The sequence below is a fragment of the Chenopodium quinoa genome, unplaced genomic scaffold (assembly GCF_001683475.1).
Source record: "Chenopodium quinoa cultivar QQ74 unplaced genomic scaffold, ASM168347v1, whole genome shotgun sequence".
NCBI lineage: Eukaryota > Viridiplantae > Streptophyta > Magnoliopsida > Caryophyllales > Amaranthaceae > Chenopodium > Chenopodium quinoa.
Window position 1 is genome coordinate 320,364 of NW_018742963.1, and position 18,172 is coordinate 338,535.

The following is an 18,172-nucleotide window of genomic DNA, read 5'->3' on the forward strand; positions in this document are numbered from 1 at the left end:
GGTTTATTAAAAAGGTAATCATCTTTTGCCCTATTATCAGTTCGTTGGTAAAGAGTTGTCCGGGATCGCAACGATTGTCAAATCTTCAAACACGTTCAAGTGAATTAGATGAAAATCATCCTTACGGCTACAACAAATCGTTAGACTGTCTCTCCGAAAAGGCTGTATATTTCAGCAATGTGTGCGAGAAATGTACACAGTGCAATATCTATTCAACAATCGTAGCTTTGATGAAGGAAACCCTTATTTGATTCAATTTTATGTGTTTGTTGATTTAGATTTCATTTGTAGATGGCGTATGACTTTTAACTAATGAATTGATTTGTTAAAAAAAAAAGGTACACTAACAATGGATAATATTAGGGGTGAGCAAAAATTCCGGGTATTCGAAATTGGAGCCGAAACCGGCGGGTCCGCATTCAGAATGGACCCAGTGGTTTCAATTCCGGGAAATAAATTAGTGAACCGGTTGCAATTGGTTCCAATTCCAATTCTCAATTTTTTGGACCCGGAGCCGGTTGGGTGCCTGGTTAACCAATATATATTAAACTAAATATATTTTAGAAGCAAAAATAGGTTGAATGTATCTAGTTAGTAAAAAAAAAAAATATTATTAGTACCTAACATAAATAAATTAGCTTCATGCATATATATATATAAGTATTAAACGCTAAAAATGAAAATGCATCAAAATAAATATTATAATTTGTATTAAATTTTAACAATTATGCACATAAGTGAGTACCCGGAACCGATACTCGGCGGTTCCAATTCTAATTCTTAAACATTAGGACCCGGTTGAAGTGGTTTCAAATCTAATTCCGAATTTTAGGACCTGGTCCCAATCAATTTTGGGTCTGGTTCCTAAAATTTTGATCGGGTACCCGCTTTGCTCACCCCTAGATATTTTGCTATACTTCAATTGTAATTTGTAAGCTTTTTACACCTGTTTGAAAGCAATACTCAGTAAGCCCCCAAATTATTTTTAAGACCCTAATCACCCAAATTAATTAAGAACCCCAATTTCCCTGGCATTTGGTGAAAAAACACGATTTAACCCCGACAGTGACCTTGCGAGCTTACTTTGGTCAGTGATGGTCAGTGGTGGTTTGTTGGGAGGAGAGAATGTTAAATTCAAAGCAGGGTAGGGAAATGAGGGAATACATGTGAGGGTATAATCGTCAATTCAAGTTAACAAGAGGGCGTTATCTAGTAAAATGCGGGTGTCGTTTAGCTGTTCACCGCTCCTATCGTGGAAGATGAGAAATAGAGAATGAGAGACGCAAAACAATAGAGAAAGTAATAGGATGAGCCTCTGTTCTCTCACTTCACCAAACCCCTGCAGCACCACCATTTCCATTACCATCAAAAATGGCGGACAACCCAAAAACTACACCAGCAATTATCTTCAAAATTCACTCAATTGGCCCAACAACCCTTCAATTGGAGCCGCCATAGCTGGTGCTGCACTCTCCTTCACCCTCTTACTATCTCCTCCTCTTTCAATTGCTGCTGATTCTCCTCTTTCCGATCAATCGTCGTTGTCGTCTGATTCGTATTGTCGCGAAGATGAGAGAGAATTTGGAGCTGAAATGGAGTTATCGGCGCCGAAATTGAAGACGAATGAGGGGATTGTGGAGGAAGCTTGGGAGATTGTTAATGAAAGTTTTCTTGATACTGGTCGTAGTCGTTGGTCTCCGGAGTCTTGGCTTGTAATACCCTTTTCTCTCTCTAATTTGATTTTAATAATTATGGTTATGATTATTAATTTCTATTGGTTTTATTCATAATTTGATGAAATAATTGCATGAATTTTTAATTATAGATTGAACTTGTTATAAATTGAGTTGGGATTGTGTTTATGATTATTGATTTGTTGTTGTAATAAATTGAGTTGAGAATCAAGCTAGATTGTGCTAGGAGTTTCGATGATGCTGAATGCTAATGGTTGTTTGATCCTTCATGTTTAGACTTGGGAGTATACTTTGGCTATCAAATCATATGTACGTATTTCTTAGTTTCTTTTTCTCCTACTAGTTTTACATGCTCTCTCAAGCATATTTGTCGTTTGCGTGCAGCGCAAGAAGGAAGACATATTGAGCACTTCTATTAAGACTAGGTCAAAGGCTCATAGTGTTGTTCAAAAAATGCTGGCAAGCTTGGGAGATCCTTATACGCGTTTTTTGTCACCAGAAGAGGTAGTCACTAATCAAATTATAGTATGTTTGTATGTTACTCCACTAAAAAATTGCTACTTTTGGTTATTCTTGTAGCACTTCTTAATATGCACATTTTGTCGATAGAACAATTAAAGTAGAATAGTGGAAATAGTTGGTTCCAGAAGAGATAGATGTGCTATCTGTTTGGTGTCAGATGTTCAGTTAACTGTTCTGATGATATTGATTAAATGTGTTTGCAACTCTTAGCACCTAGCAGTATTTGGTGTGCTAGGTACATTTCAGAGCTTTAATATTCAAATGTACTCGTTTTTGTAGGCTTTTCTTGCAAAACGTAGTACGTAGTATCTTTTTCTCTATTGCAATTTGTCCTGCTGTCCAATCACTTTGAATAAGTGTTACCCCTACCACCTTGATTACATGTCCAACATTTCCCAATATTGTAATCTGTGTTAGCTGCACTACTACATGAATTTTTAGATTACAGCTGTTATTATTGTGTAGTTCTAGTGGATTAATTGTAGGTCTTAACTCACGCCTGCTGTAGTTTATGTTTCATGGCATATGAATCGTTGTTGTATGAAAGTTCTCGAAGATGGCAAGATATGACATCACTGGCATTGGGCTAAATCTCAGGGAGATTCCTGCTAGCAATGGAAGTTTCAAATTGAAGGTGCTTGGACTCGTGTTGGATGGGCCTGCTCAAACTGCTGGAATTAGACAGGTGACTAGAACTACAGTGCTATCTTTTAAACTTATATCTTTATCTATTTAATTATAAAGTTGCTCCGTAGGCTTTAGAGTTTGCCGTATTAAATAGAGTATTGCCATAAAGTATTGGCTGAGTAGGATTTCTATTGTACGTCAATAATCAATCTAGCCATTACAATATATTTGAGAGTTACTTGGAAGTGGAGCTGATTAACTTTGATTTAGTGTTTTGTTCAACTGTCAGAGATTCTCTTTTCACGAGGTACAAAGGGCTTGTGGGTTGTGGTGAACTTCCAGTCCAAAGTTTTGCAGTGAGGGAGGGGAAGAGAGGGGGGCAAGGGGATATTCTATTCTCACTATTTGCATAAGCTTTTGGCCAAGTTAGCTCCTTGTTTTTTCCTTTTATGAATATTATAACCAAATCAGTTTGATCTTACAACTTTTGCTTGCTAATTCTTTTTTAAGTATTAGATGGAGTAAAAGTTTAAAACACTGAGAAATATAAGTAACATTGAACCAGGCATGAAAAAGAGGAACTACCTTCTATACATGAAGCCGTGATGGTTTCTTCTGAAGTTGTAAAGTAGCTTTATAGTTCATAAAGCCTTGTTGCTGTTTTTTCTTTCTTTTAAGTGTTTTTCTTATATTTTTGTGCTTCTCCTAGGTCCAAAATGAGAGAAAGCATTGAGTTACATTCTTTTTTTGGATAATCCAACTTTTAGGCGGTCTACTATACAGTCCCACCTTTCGATTAACTAAGTATAATCCCATCTATCTTCACTTTCTTTCAACATTATTTCCCACTGTCTTTCTTATAGGGTGATGAAATCTTATCTGTTGACGGGGAGGATGTGAGAGGCAAATCAGCTTTTGAAGTATCATCAAAGTTGCAAGGTCCCAGTGAAACTTTTGTAACAGTTGAGGTGATATATCTGTGTTAACCCTGTGAATGCTATGTCTGAAACCTTCAGTAACTGCAGCATCTTTTATCTGACCTAATGAATAATGAAAATCATATTTAGGTCAAGCATGGAAATTGCGGTCCAGTTCAGTCCGTCAAAGTTCAGAGGCAGATGGTTGCTAGACCTCCAGTGTTCTACCGATTGGAGAAAATTGACAATGGTGCAACCTCTGTTGGATATGTGCGACTAAAGGAGTTTAATGCGCTGGCCAGAAAAGATATAGTGACAGGTAACTATTTATAGTTAGCTGTGATAGATGGAGAGATTTGAGATAATATAAAATTAAGTTTCAATCCAGTTAAAATGTTGCCATATACCTATATGTATGTTTGGCTAACCCTTGGCTAGTAAAGGCCATAAACATACTGTCTACGTGAGCCCTTTAGAAAGTGTTTGTTTTGAAAGAAACAGTGATCATTTATATCCTCTTTTTTTTTGCTTGGATGGGGGTGGGGGAATGGTGTTAGTTATGTAACCTAGTAGGCTTGTACTCCCCCCGTCCCTTATCTACATGCATGTATTCCATTTCGGGATAACCAAAACTACATGCCTATTTCTATTTAAAAAATGTACTTTTTGACAATATTCCACTTTTTTTGAAGAGTTGTCATCATTTTTCTTTTATTTTTTTGTACTTTTGACATCATTTTCCTACAGTTTCTCTCTCCATCTCTTCAATAATTACCAACTACCTTTTCTTTTTCTCTATCCCTCTCTAACCCCACATGCATATTTGTACTTCCCAATCATGGGTTTTAAGGAATCTCGAAGTTCCTTAATTCCCGTGAAAAATGGGAAATAGGCTTGTAGATTCGAGACGGAGGGAGTAGTAATTAGCCTAACAGAAATGGTACATCAGTTAGTACGCAGTACCATACCAGCTAGTAATTTTTTATTTGTAGTATTTTAAAAAACTTTAGAAACTACCTTTTGTACTCTTTATGTTCCAAAATAATTGCAACACTTCTCTTTATTTTGTTTGGCTAATGAGTTCTCTTTATTTCTCTTCAAATCACCTGGGTTCCTCTTTTTATCCCTTGCCTCATGGGTTTCTTAAAACTTGTGCCTCTTCCCATGTTTTCTGCACAATTACCGTAGAAAACACTTAGGTTGTCAAAAAGTTACTCGCCAAATTACGATGCTATGAATTTAGTTGCAATTTAGCCGGGAATCAAGGGGTAATCCTTCAGTTTCTTCATTTCACTGGGAAAATGAGTAAATCAAGCATTTATACTCCAATTTCCATGTGTAAATACTCCTGAAGAAATAATTTGCGATGCCCTCCTCATGCTTTTGTGTTTAGCCTTCCAAGCTATATAATTAGTTCTATACTTAATGGGACTAACTAGGTTTGTTCACCGTTCCAAGATCGGACTAGACCAAAGACCAACAATTTAAAATTCAAGACTGGACTGATTAGGATCGGACCAATAAAACCGGTCCAAAACCTGGACCGGACCGGTTATAGAATAGCTCAAAGTATAATGCTACACTTTCCTAAAATGACTGTTTTTTTAAATGCAATACTTCCTCAATTGGAAATATACTACACTTTTTTATTATTTCTCTTCTCTCACATCTCTTATTTTAAATAAACTATTAATACACTATCCTTTTTTTTATATTCCCTAGTAAACCCCACTTACATAATATTTTAACAAATTTAAATTTGACCACCTAAAACTCCGTATCGGTCAAAGTGTTGAATTGAAAAAAAAAAACAAAACGGAGGGAGTATATTCCTAACATATTGAAGGTAAATTCAAACATTCCATAGGTTCTTGTGCATGATATTAAGCAAAAAGACTAATACGGTACAAGATTAGTTTTTTAGGGGTTTTGGATCGAACTAGATCAAAGACCGAAAAATTAAAATTTTTGGCCCGGATATTGGACCAGTTCCCTTTGGTCCAGTCATCCGAGACTAGTCCGGGTCGGGTTCTGGACACCCTTGGGCTAAACTATGACAATTTTTTTTGTCATAGTTGTGTTGGTTGAAAGCTTATTGAGAATATTTTTCCTATTAAATTTCCAGAAGCTTTATCTTAAGACCTCTAGATACATATGTTTTATTTTGCAAGAGCTTTATATGCTGTCCCAAATCACATGTGACTGCATTTCTCCAACATATTTATCTCATGATGCTTAGGGTATTTATATAAGGAAGCTGTTAACTTGAATTACTAACATAATTTCCTCAATTCTTTTCAAATTGCAACATAAAGAGGCACATTTATTAAGGAACCTATGAGATGAGCAGAGAGATAAACAATGGGGTCATGTGATGAGGAGAGGGATAAACAAATGGGATCCATGTGATGAGGAGAGAGATAGAGAGAACTCATAGACAAAAAGTAATGTTCAATTATTTTTAACCTTCATAAAAGGAAGGTGTTGAAAAAAGAATGGAGGAAGTACATGTTTGTATTTATATAGGTAGGGTTTTAAATATTAAACATGAAACATATATGCTCCAACTTTTAGTTTTTTTTATTGTCTGTGGTATCACAACTCACATATAATCTTGGCTATTGCACAGCAATGAAGCGCCTTCAAGACCTAGGTGCCTCATGTTTTGTTCTGGATCTAAGAGACAATTTTGGTGGCCTAGTGCAGGTATATGCCACATTCATGTTCATGTCCTACGTGCCTTGATGTTAATGTTCTTACGTATCTGCAAACATTTCAATTAGCAATATTTTGGATTTGTTTGTGTCTTGAACCTGATTTGCTTCCGTAAGATGAATTTTGTGACTAGTTAAACTTAGTTCCCTGAACTTTTCCTTCAGGAGAGGACATGACTTAAGATATTTTCTCAGTGACTCCTAATGTTGAAACTCAATGTAGAATTGTTGGGTGAGATTGCCTTCTTTGGCTCTTTTCTATGGGAGTAATTTTGTAGAGTCTAGGTTCACATAGGAAACATGCTAGGAAAGTGAACCAAGTTTCTTGCAAATTATTTATATTTCCTTGAAAAATTTGTTCTTGATTTTTTGTAATTTCAATTATTTTTGGAAGATTTGACTAAAAAGGAAAGGTCTTATGTCAAGAGCAAAGCTTGTCTACTTATGCATTGCTTTGATACTTTTCACATATCCCATGTGCGACAAGTTGACAACCATCAGAATTGGTTTCTTGATGAAAGTTTTATCGTTATGCTACTTAAACAGACTATTAGTAATAGTGATGCTGTTACTGACTGGAGCTACTAGGCAGCATGGTACAAATATATGGCTACTTTGTTTCAGTTAGGCTCTATTGTAAAGGATTTTTAAAAAGTTCCAACCCCGAATCGCCCCACGTTAAACGTTACATCCCGTGTTTCTTAAAAACTTGCTATTCAAAATTATACTGAAAGATTCCACACGTCTCCCCAATGATGGCTCTAAGCCATTAATAGTCTACTCTAACTACTAGAACTACTCTTAACAGAGAACAATAGCAACACTGGTTTGCGATCAACAAAACATTTCTTTTCCTGCGATCTCGACCACAATTGTATTTCAAACCTTGCTAGGTAGTTAACTCTTCTTAAGTTTTTAGCAGTTCCAAGTGTCAAAGCCCCTTGTCCCAGGTCCAGCCCTTATACCTATCACAGAGTGGAACATCTTGTAAATGAAAACCAAAGTTTTGGAGATCATTGCCAATTTTCTACCGTGGAAACCATGATTAACAATGGAAATAAATAATAAAAGATAGAAATAATATAAATACAGATGCTACAAACATCCAGAAATTATTATTGAAGAACAAAGCTTGAAACTTGAAATAAGGATTAAAAGTAGTATTAGAGAGAAACTAGGGTTCTAATTACTAAGAGAAATTTTAAATTATGTCTAAATGTCTTGTAATCGGGCTTTACAGAGGTTTTAATAGCCTAATGCTAAATTTTTTGAAAAATAAGAAAAATTATCATCCGTGAATCACCTAAAGCTTAAAAACTCCTTGAAAAAACCTGCTGTGGTGAGGAATTTGGTATTGCCTGATCAGCTTGAGGAAACCTACCTGATCGAGCACGCAGAATTACAAAAGTAGTACTGCATGGATTGGCCTGTAAACTTGCCTGACCTCATTGGGCTACGTTGCCCAGTCGGGCAGACCCAGAAATATTCCATCTGTCCTATTCAACCTCTCGTGGCAATATTCAGTTGTAGAAAGCAACAGAAAATTTTCTCAATCCTACCAAACTTAAATCAAAGTTCAAGCCACACTAAAGAAGAATTTGCTAGTAAAAATTGGCTCAGAAGAGCTCAAATATGCAAGTGAATAGCCAAAAAATGGGAAAAAAATATATAGCATAAACTTAACATATCAACACCATCTGTCCATTTTTGTGGCCTTGATTTAAATCTTGCTGGTATTGTGCAAGAGATCATCCTAGGCCTGAGGTCCGTTTCACATATGCAAGGAGAAGGCCCAAGAATAGGCTAGCGAATGCTTGATGATGAGCTGGAAGATAGTTTGTTATGAAATCAGTTTTGGGAAAGGGCAAAGTAGTAATTCAGAAATAAGTTTGTTATTTGGTTGTTATTTTGATTCCTTGTGTTAGCTGTTGCTTGAGTTTGTTAGGCTTAATTGTCGTATTAAATAGTGCTAATGGGATAGGGGGAGAGTATCTAGAATTTGTTGTTGAAGTGAGTTGTGAAGAGAACCTTCCTCTCGAAAGAAGGCCCCTGTATTGTGATTAATCTGGTTGCAATACACTTATCCCTTAGCTGCTATCTTCAATTTCTGTTTTTTTGCTTGCATACTCTGTTTTCATATCCAAATCCTAGCAAATTGGTATCAGAGCAACCACGATCCTCGCCGGAGAAGACGATGGCTCGCCTGACTCATGGTCAACGATTGGATTTGTTGGAGCAGGAGATCGCTGAGGTGCCTTCACGAGTAGGTCAGGAGAAGTTCCGATCGGAGGTTCGATCATCAATGGTGAACGACCCACAAAACCAGTGGGATAATCCGTTCTCCTCGCAACCACACTTGGAATATAGAGAAGGTGGTTTTCAGGCCGGTCAGTCGAATTGGAAGTTAAGAAAACTTGACTTACCAATTTTTGATGGAGCTAATCCGGATTGCTGGATTCTCAGCTACTTTGGTATCAATGGGAACATCGACGGCAGGCTGTGATGAGTTGTGAACCCCTGATGAAGCTAATCCTCCGCCGCTTCAGAACCACCGCAACGGGTTCTTTGCACGAGCAATGGCTCGCTCACCAACAGACCGGGACGGTGGCTGATTATTGTCGCCTATTCATCGAACTCTTGGCTCCAATTGATGGTGTTCCAGAAGATATTGCGAAAGGGCAATATATCAAACGGACTCAAGGAAGAAATTCGGGTCGAGGTCCGGTCCGGATTCTGGGTCCACCCACTTTAGATCTGGCCATGGATCTTTCCATGCGGATCGAGGAAAAATTGAAACTAAGCCCAAAGCCCAAAACCCATAACCCGAACTTACCCACATGGAGAACTTCGTACCCAAAACCTGTGAACCAACCCAAACACAACCCTAAACACGAACCTCACCCAAAACACCACAACCCAACCCTTCGCCACCCGAAACTCCACCGCAAGACCTACCGAAGAGCTGCAATTGCTGGCGGAGAAGGAAATGCAGCAAAAAACGAGAGCAGGTGAGAAGTGGAATATGAACCATCGGTGCCAGCGCCGGGGCCTTAGTGTGCTTCTCACGGTGGATGATGATGATGACTGGGATGATTCCGGTGAGTTTTCCATGGTAAAAACTCATCTAGAAACCACCACCGTACAACAACCCACTATAGAACCCCACGCAGAAGTTTCCCTGAGCTCAGTAATGGGCTTGACAAGTCCGAAAACCATGCGGCTGGCTGGTACGGTCAACGGCAGCCTCGTGGTGGTGATGGTCGACCCCGGGGCCATGCACAACTTCATCTCCTCCACAGCTGCCCAGCAATTGCAGATTCGTCCCACTAACACCAAGAGTTTCGGGGTGATGCTCGGAACGGGTGAATCTGTACAAGGGAAAGGGGAGTGTAAGGGGGTCTTGCTGGACCTTCAAGGAGTGACGATTATCGAAGATTTCCTCATTTTGCCCTTAGGTAATTCCGACATCATTTTGGGAATTCAGTGGTAGGAAAAACTTGGTAACACAACCACCAATTGGAAAACTCAGACTCTTAAATTCCACTTGGGTGGAGAAACTGTGACTTTACGGGGCGATCCTCTGGGTAGAACAGGGATCTCGTTAAAGGCAATGCTAAAAAATCTTCAAAAAGAAGGTCAGGGATATCTGCTTGAGTTTAATCATATAGAACGGGTGGTGGATGACCACTTGTTCCAGTAGCTTTTCGACCCTTACTGCAAGAGTTTCAGCAGGTGTTCAACATGCCGCAAGGGTTGCCTCCGCAACGACAAATTGAACATGCAATTGTGCTTCGTCACGGTGCTAATCTAATTAATGTTAGACCCTACAGGTACCCCCAGTCGCAGAAGGATAAAATTGAGAAATTGGTGACTGACATGTTGAGTGCAGGTATCATTCAGTCTTCAACAAGCACGTATTTGAGCCCGGTGCTTTTGGTGAAGAAAAAGGATGGCTCGTGGCGTTTCTGTTTCAATTACAGGGCATTGAACAAATAGACAATTCCAGACAAATTTCCAATTCCCATAATCGACGAATTGTTGGATGAATTGGGTGGATCGACTATTTTCACTAAACTCGATCTAAAATCTGGGTACCATCAGATTCGAGTAAGGGCCGAAGACGTGCATAACACTGCCTTCCCCACCCATGAAGGCCATTTTGAGTTTTGGTTATGCCCTTCGGGCTAATCAATGCACCAGCAGCATTCCAGTCACTTATGAATGAAATTTTCAGGCCATTCCTTCGCAAATTTGTCCTCGTCTTCTTTGATGACATACTCATCTATAGTCTATGTGAAGAGACTCATTTACCTCACCTAAGACAAGTGCTGGAAACTTTAGCAGAACATCAATTGTATGCCAACTACAAGAAGTGTGAGATAGGCAAGAAACGGGTAGCTTATCTCGGGCATGTAATTTCTGTGGCTGGTGTGGAGGTAGATGCTGCGAAAGTCCAGGCCATGGTAGACTGGCCCCCTCCTTCGAATTTGAGAGAATTGCGGGGTTTCCTTGGCCTCACTGGTTACTATCGGAAGTTTATTCAGGGCTATGCACTCATTGCTCAACCTCTCACAGATCAGCTTTGCAAGGATATTTTTGGTTGGACAGAAGCTGCTATCGTAGCCTTCAACACTCTCAAAGGGGCTATGGTCAAGGCACCTACCCTTGCAGCCCCAAACTTTTCTCTTCCTTTTGTGTTGGAGACAGATGCCTCGGGGCATGGTCTGGGAGCGGTGTTACTCCGGGCTGAACACCCGATTGCTTATTTTTGCAAAATTTTGGGAGTCAGAAATCTAAGCAAGCCCATCTATGAAAAAGAGTTGATGGCCATAGTGTTTGCCATTGAGAAGTAGAGGCATTATTTGCTAGGCTGCCACTTTATTGTACGAACTGATCAGAGAAGCCTCAAATATCTCCTGGAGCAGAGGGAAGTTGGCTAAGCCTACCAATAGTGGGTGAGTAAACTTTTGGGTTATATGTTTGATATCCACTATAAGCCTGGGCCTACTAATAAAGTTGCAGATGCATTGTCTCGTCAATTTTCACCTGATGTGGAGTGTTTGAACATGGTTACTTCTTGTGGCATTTGCTGGGATTTTGTGCAGTCCTTTATCAAGAAGGATGTGGTACTTCAGAGATTAATCTCACAAATTCAGGCAGGTGACTCAGTTCCCAAATGGTTCTCCTTGGAAAATGGGGTGCTGAAGTACAAAGGAAGGATAGTAATCCCCAAGCAAAGTGAACTCACGAGCAAATTGCTCAACGAGTATCATGATTCAGTGATAGGAGGGCATGCTGGTGACTTAGAAGACATACCAACGACTTGCTGGGGAGTGGTTCTGGTTTGGCATGAGGAAGGATGTTCAGAGATATGTGCAGCATTGCCAAGTTTGCCAGCAGAATAAGACCTCAACTCTTCACCCTTGGGTCTCCTTCAGCCTTTGCCAATCCCGGAGAGGGTGTGGGAGGACATATCCATGGATTTTGTTGAAGGTCTTCCCAAATCCTTGGGGTGGGATACCATACTAGTGGTGGTGGACAGGTTGACTAAGTATGAGCATTTTATACCTCTTAAACACCCTTATACAGCTCAGAGTGTGGCTCAAAGTTTTATCAGTGAGGTGGTCAAGCTATACGGCATACCCAGCTCCATTGTCTCGGATAGGGACAAAGTCTTTCTTAGCATTTTCTGGAAAGAGTTGTTTCGCCTCCAAGGGACTCAACTCATGCGAAGTAAGGCCTACCATCCACAGACGGATGGGCAGACCGAGGTGGTCAATAAGGGTGTTGAAGCCTACTTGAGGTGTTTTGTGAATGTTAAACCTCATAGTTGGGCTTGCTGGTTACCTTGGGCAGAGTATTGGTATAATACTTCTTTTCCCTCCGCCACGAACTGCACTCCTTTCAAGGCACTCTATGGACGGGACCCCCCTCATCTGATCAGGTTTTCTGCAGGAAGTACTACTGTATCTTCTGTGGAAGAGCAGCTGCAAGAGAGAGATGCAATGTTAGATGACTTGAAGTATCATCTGGTACAAGCACAGGTGTATATGAGACACTATGAAAATAAGGGAAGGCGTGAGGGCTCATTTCAGATTGGGGACTTGGTTACCTGAAATTGCAGCCTTACAGGCAGAAGTCTTTGGTGAGGAGGTCCAATGACAAACTTTCTCCGAGATTCTATGGGCCTTACCCAGTGGTTCAACGCATAGGCAGTGTGGCTTACAAGTTGCAGCTACCTCCTTATGCCACAATCCACCCTGTTTTCCACATCTGGCAATTAAAGAAAGCTGTTGGCATCAGTCAAACCCCAACTCAGCTCCCTATAAACTTGTCTGCTGATTTGATATTGGAGGTGGACTTCATCAAAGAACTCCCAAGTAGCTTCAAATTCCTATAAACCTGAGGTTGACTTCAACAAATTCCTGCAGGCTGTACTTGGAGTGAGAAACTCTCAGACTGCCATGGAGGTCTTGATACATTGGAAGGGCCTGCTGGAATTTGAAGCTACTTGGGAGTTCTTTGATGAAGTCAACCTCGGGTTTCCTTGCTTCCACCTTGAGGACAAGGTGAAACTTTGGGTGGGAGGTATTGCAAGAGATCATCCTAGGCCTGAGGTCCGTTTCACATATGCAAGGAGAAGGCCCAAGAATAGGCTAGCAAATGCTTGATGATGAGCTGGAAGATAGTTTGTTATGAAATCAGTTTTGGGAAAGGGCAAAGTAGTAATTCAGAAATAAGTTTGTTATTTGGTTGTTATTTTGTTTCCGTGTATTAGCTGTTGCTTGAGTTTGTTAGGCTTAATTGTCGTATTAAATAGTGCTAATGGGATAGGGGGAGAGTATCCAGAATTTGTTGTTGAAGTGAGTTGTGGAGAGAACCTTCCTCTCGAAAGAAGGCCCCTGTATTGTGATTACTCTGGTTGCAATACACTTATCCCTTAGCTGCTATCTTCTATTTCTGTTGCATACCCTGTTTTCATATCCAAATCCTAGCATATTGCATGCTGTATGCTTGTTTTGATGCCCTTTGACGTTAAAGTGTTGAATAATCCTGCCGCTTTTGAGTGAAAAGGTTGTAGGGTGTACTGGACTGGATTTTCTGGGTTTCTAATTCTGATTTAAAAATGCAAGTAAATAAAGATTGAAGCTCGAATTTGGATTGATAACAGCTGAAAGGTTACAAAAGGATAGGTTAATAGCTTTAGGCTATCACTCTCAAAATAGCTTTAGGCCATGACTCTCTAAGGTTTCCCTTCAATACAAATTTCTGCCTATCCTTTCCTTTCTCCTCACCTTCTTTTTATACTAAGGCTAAGGACTATTAACCTAATAATACTAAATTTCCCAAAGTGTCCTTCTTAAAGTTAGTTTATTACATAGGGCCTCTAGCCTGCTATCTTCTTTTATTGTTGAAATCTGTTTCATGATTCTTACTTTTTATTTGCCTACTTCCTTATTATTTTTTGCATTGAGTTCAATTGTTTAACAGAATTTGTTAGGACCCTAGAAGTTAGGGATCTGCTGCTGTTGAAAGATTTTTATAGTTTAACCACAGCTTACCGGACACTTAAAAGATCTTCGAAACACATTAATTTGCTTGAAATTTGACATAATAGTGTTCCTTTTAGTACAGTCTTAAGTATAATTTATATATTTATGTAGTGAATTCTTTTTTTTTTTTTTTTTTTTTTTTTTTTGGCAGGCTGGGATAGAAATCGCAAAGCTGTTTCTGAATGAGGGGGATACGGTATGGTATTGCTATCATTTAAGTTTGCCTAATGCACTTCTGTCCTCTTTATTCATCTTCTTCTCCCCTTTCTTTTGTTTGTCCCACTTGTTTCTCTTGCGTAAGCATGATCTTAAGAATTTAGACATTGAATTACATAAATTACCATATCAGCAAGTGGTATGTTTAAATATCCTATAATAATATTGAGACATTGATCTTAGTCTGCTTTTTTTTTTTTTTTTTTTTTTTTTTTTTTTTTTCTGAAAAGAATTCAAATATCATTAAATGACTAGGAATGGAAGAAAAGAGATTTCATGTAATGAGAAATGAAAAGCATATCCTCCCATGAATGAACGAATATCCCCACTCCCTCAAAAGAAAAAATAAATAAATATTTGAATATGTGCAATGGAGTAATACTGTGCACTGAGAATGAGAATTGGAGCTATGCAGATTCAAGTGAGAATTGGAACTGCACAGATCCAAGTGCTAATTAGTTTTGTTATTTCCATGACAGTTAACACACACCTTAAAAGCCTTCTTGGATACAGCTGATTGATGTTATGAGATAGTACAGTCCATATAACAACTCTAACCTTAGTTGGAAGTCTTGGAACTTTCATTTTAATTAGAGTTGCAATTAGAACATGGCAGCATTTTCTGTGATGGGCCTGGAACTTTGCAGAGCAGACACTATTCCATTTAGTTTATGAGCATATTTTCCCTACCAGAGGTAAAAACTGAAAAATAGGGTGACTGCATGAGGAAAATGAAGAGATTCACAAATAAAATGATAATTAAGCAACTAGTTTTTGAGTGTAAATCATCATAATGCCTTAAAGAAAAGTGCAGTTCATATTGTAACAAAAGTGCGTAAGTCGTCAAGAAATTCATGAAACTGATGGTCATATGTTAAATGTATTGTGTAATCCAGTTTTGTGTTGATGAGTAGTCATATACACATATGTTTTGGAGTGGATTGGGGGGAGACAAATGCCAACAAATTGTTTTCTGAAGAAGTAGAAAATCAGAAATTGATTTTTTTTTTTTATTTTTTTAAATTTATGAAACACGCTGTAATACTAGTACAACAGTTAGATGGAGAGAATTTAAGATACAAAGTGGATTAAAAAGGGGAAAAGGGTGTTATATATTAGTTGTCTTGAAGATTGTCATAGTCCCGCTGAAAAGTGATTATGTTTGCCAAGCAGATTTAGACTTGAGTCAATGGCTTGCTTTTCGATTGAGGGAACTGTGGCACTTTAGTTGTTTTTCTTTATTGGTGTTTAACTTTAACATGACCTATACGTAGGTGAAGGAATCTTATTTGAGAGTATGGCTTGCTTGCTTGCCCTGATTATGCCAGGTTTGAGCTCCACAAACCATGGCATGAATTCTGTCCTGGGGTTCGATGATCTGTATTTTGTCCTTGCAACTTAACGAAGTTAGATAACTATTTAAAATAGTAAGTCATCAATGTTATGATTTCAGGACACTTATTGGTAGTTGGTTTATTATACTTCTCAGGCCTGCTCACATGAAAAAGGCAAAATTTGCTTCCAGCTGAGATTTACAGGGCATTGGTTTTGTTTATTTAGTTTTCCTCTTTATGGCTTGTCTTATTGAGTCAACATAATTCTGGTACCATTGACCTTAAATGAGTTTTGAAATTCAGACAATATTGTGCTCAAATTCAATAAGTTAGGGTCGTATTCATATTTCAGGTCCTTTTGACAGGGCTGTGAACAAGTGAACAACCACTTATATGTTTGTTCAATTGTCTTACCAACAGGTGATTTATACTGCTGGAAGGGAACTGTCTCAGAATGCCTTTGTGGCAGAGTCTCCACCATTAGTTACAGCACCTGTCATGGTATGGTTTATCATCTAAGATGTGAAATTAGTTCACATGGAATAATTTATTTATTTTTTTGTTCTAATTGTACTTTTGTTAGAAATCTCCACGTAGAATAATTTTTATAATAGTTCACATGTGAAATTAGTTCACATTTCCGAATTAGTTATTGTTATTGCTGCTCACCTTTGTGCCCACTCAAAAGGTTGCTGTTCTCTGCAGCATCTTTCATGGCTTTGCAATGAATGTTTACTTGTATGCAATACATTAATGGAAGAAAAATAGAAGCATAAAGGAACAAAAAAGTTTAGAGTTAATTTGGCTAGGATTTAACAATCCTAGTATAAAAGTTGATGTTTTACTACATTTATTGTAACATGTGCTGCATAGACAATTGTTACCAATAGTTTTAGTGGCTTGGCATTGTTTTTGTCGACACTTATGCCCTGTTATCTTCACCTGATTGTTGAAATGAAAAAAACTTCTGATTAAACTGATTTTTACAGATTCACTGTTGCAATTTTTTGTATGGAGTTGCTGATTCTTAGTGAACAAAACTGATTTATGTTGAATTTTATTAAATATTGTTCTATTAAGGTGAAGAGAAGCCTTAGTAATAATAGTTTATCATGAGAAAGTTAGATGGGTAAAAAAAACATTCTTGATGCAACCTTTCTTAATTGAGGGCAGATTTGTGACAAGTTGTCTTCTGGGTCAAGGCAATTTTTTGTGCTAAAAAGTTCCAGCCTCTAAGCAGCCTCAAATTATTTTGATTATCTGTTAAGATTAGCTAAAAAAAGGAAGAAACTAATGGAAAATTTTACACACTTATCTTTTGTTTATTGGTTTACTGCAATATGCAGGTTTTGGTGAACCATAATACCGCAAGTGCCAGTGAAATAGTAAGCCCCTCATTGCTAGTACATCTGATGAACGACAATTATCTGCTGCAGTTGCTTAACCCTTGCATTCACACAGGTGGCATCTGCTCTTCATGATAATTGCAAAGCTGTTCTGGTGGGAGAAAAAACCTATGGCAAGGTTTGAATTCCTATTTCTTTGTTTTCCTCTGCTGTAATCTCTTTTTACTATTTCCTTGGCAGCTTTGTTGTATTCCGTGGCTAGTCTTCCATAGATGGATTTTACAAGATTAGAAAATATCATGGGCAGGGTCTCATTCAATCAGTTTTTGAGCTTCATGATGGATCTGGCGTGGTTGTCACAATAGGGAAGTACATAACACCTCACCACTTGGATATCAATGGCAATGGAATAGAGCCTGACTTCTCTAACATCCCACGTGAGATTTTCCTTTCATTACCTGTTTTTGGTTTTTTAAAATTATCATTTTTGGTAGATCTTTCCTTAAAGTGAACCCTTCTCACTCTGGTCTTGGTAAGTTCAGGATGGAGTGATGTGACAAAATCTCTTTCTACTTGCAATCGGTTGATACAGGGATGAATGAAGCAAACCAATCTTGTTTGTTGTAAGCATTTCTATCTACATAGTATTTGTGATTGTAATCCTCTATCCAAATTGTTTTGCCAATCTGCTGATATAATTGGCCATTGTTATGTACTCAGGGACTTGTCATGTAGACATGAAGTTCTGCTGATTTTACTGCTTCTTGTTTTGATTTTCTTACGACAAATCTGGTGTTGGGTATGATTCACCGAAGCAAGTTTATTTTATCTTACGGTGGTAACATAAGTAACATGAGTTAGGATCCCCTCATTTTGAGTTCAGCTTGAGCTTGGCAGAGTTGATTGAAAGTGCTCCTCTTGTATTATTTATCTCTACTTGTAATTAATGTATGTATATTCACCAAAACAATTTTGTACGTGAATTGCTACTCAAATAAACCTCTTTTATAGAAAGATTTTGATAGCAGGTAGTTTGACTGCAATTAGATCTCTGACTCGCCTAGTTATTCTGTTTATCCCCTCGCCAATTTTTTTTTTTTTTTTTAACAAATCGTTTAAAGTCGGGCATGTAATTACAAAGCAATCATTGGGGATGTACTCCCTCCGTTTCAATACATAGTTCCTGTTTGTGATTTTTCACAATATTTAAGAAATATGAGGATAAAGTGAATAAAGTACATAAAAAAGG

General features: G+C 38.3%; 1 protein-coding gene across 2 annotated transcripts; it reads left to right on the forward strand.

Moving 5' to 3' along the window:
* Nucleotides 1-1,257: 1,257 nt before the first annotated feature.
* On the forward strand, nucleotides 1,258-17,999 carry LOC110728799 (carboxyl-terminal-processing peptidase 1, chloroplastic-like). 2 transcript variants are annotated; one of them, XM_021908449.1, is made up of 14 exons: nucleotides 1,258-1,712; nucleotides 1,971-2,003; nucleotides 2,079-2,198; nucleotides 2,764-2,901; nucleotides 3,707-3,811; nucleotides 3,911-4,079; nucleotides 6,390-6,466; nucleotides 14,179-14,223; nucleotides 15,998-16,078; nucleotides 16,924-16,962; nucleotides 17,039-17,101; nucleotides 17,231-17,360; nucleotides 17,466-17,546; nucleotides 17,644-17,999. In XM_021908449.1, the coding sequence occupies exons 1-13, from the start codon at nucleotides 1,308-1,310 to the stop codon at nucleotides 17,519-17,521; spliced, it is 1,461 nt and encodes a 486-aa protein (XP_021764141.1). In that variant the 5' UTR covers nucleotides 1,258-1,307; the 3' UTR covers nucleotides 17,522-17,546; nucleotides 17,644-17,999. The 2 variants fall into 2 exon arrangements, with proteins under 2 accessions (XP_021764141.1, XP_021764142.1); XM_021908450.1 differs by lacking the exon at nucleotides 1,971-2,003 and having other exon boundaries at nucleotides 1,260-1,712.
* The last annotated feature ends 173 nt before the right edge of the window (nucleotides 18,000-18,172 follow it).

Excerpts from the sequence above, each read along its gene's own strand:
- LOC110728799 (XM_021908449.1), top strand. The coding sequence starts at position 1,308 with ATGAGCCTCTGTTCTCTCACTTCACCAAACCCCTGCAGCACCACCATT. Across the intron at positions 2,902-3,706 it reads AAACTGCTGGAATTAGACAG|GGTGATGAAATCTTATCTGT; the intron begins GTGACTAGAACT and ends TCTTTCTTATAG. Across the intron at positions 4,080-6,389 it reads CAGAAAAGATATAGTGACAG|CAATGAAGCGCCTTCAAGAC; the intron begins GTAACTATTTAT and ends GCTATTGCACAG.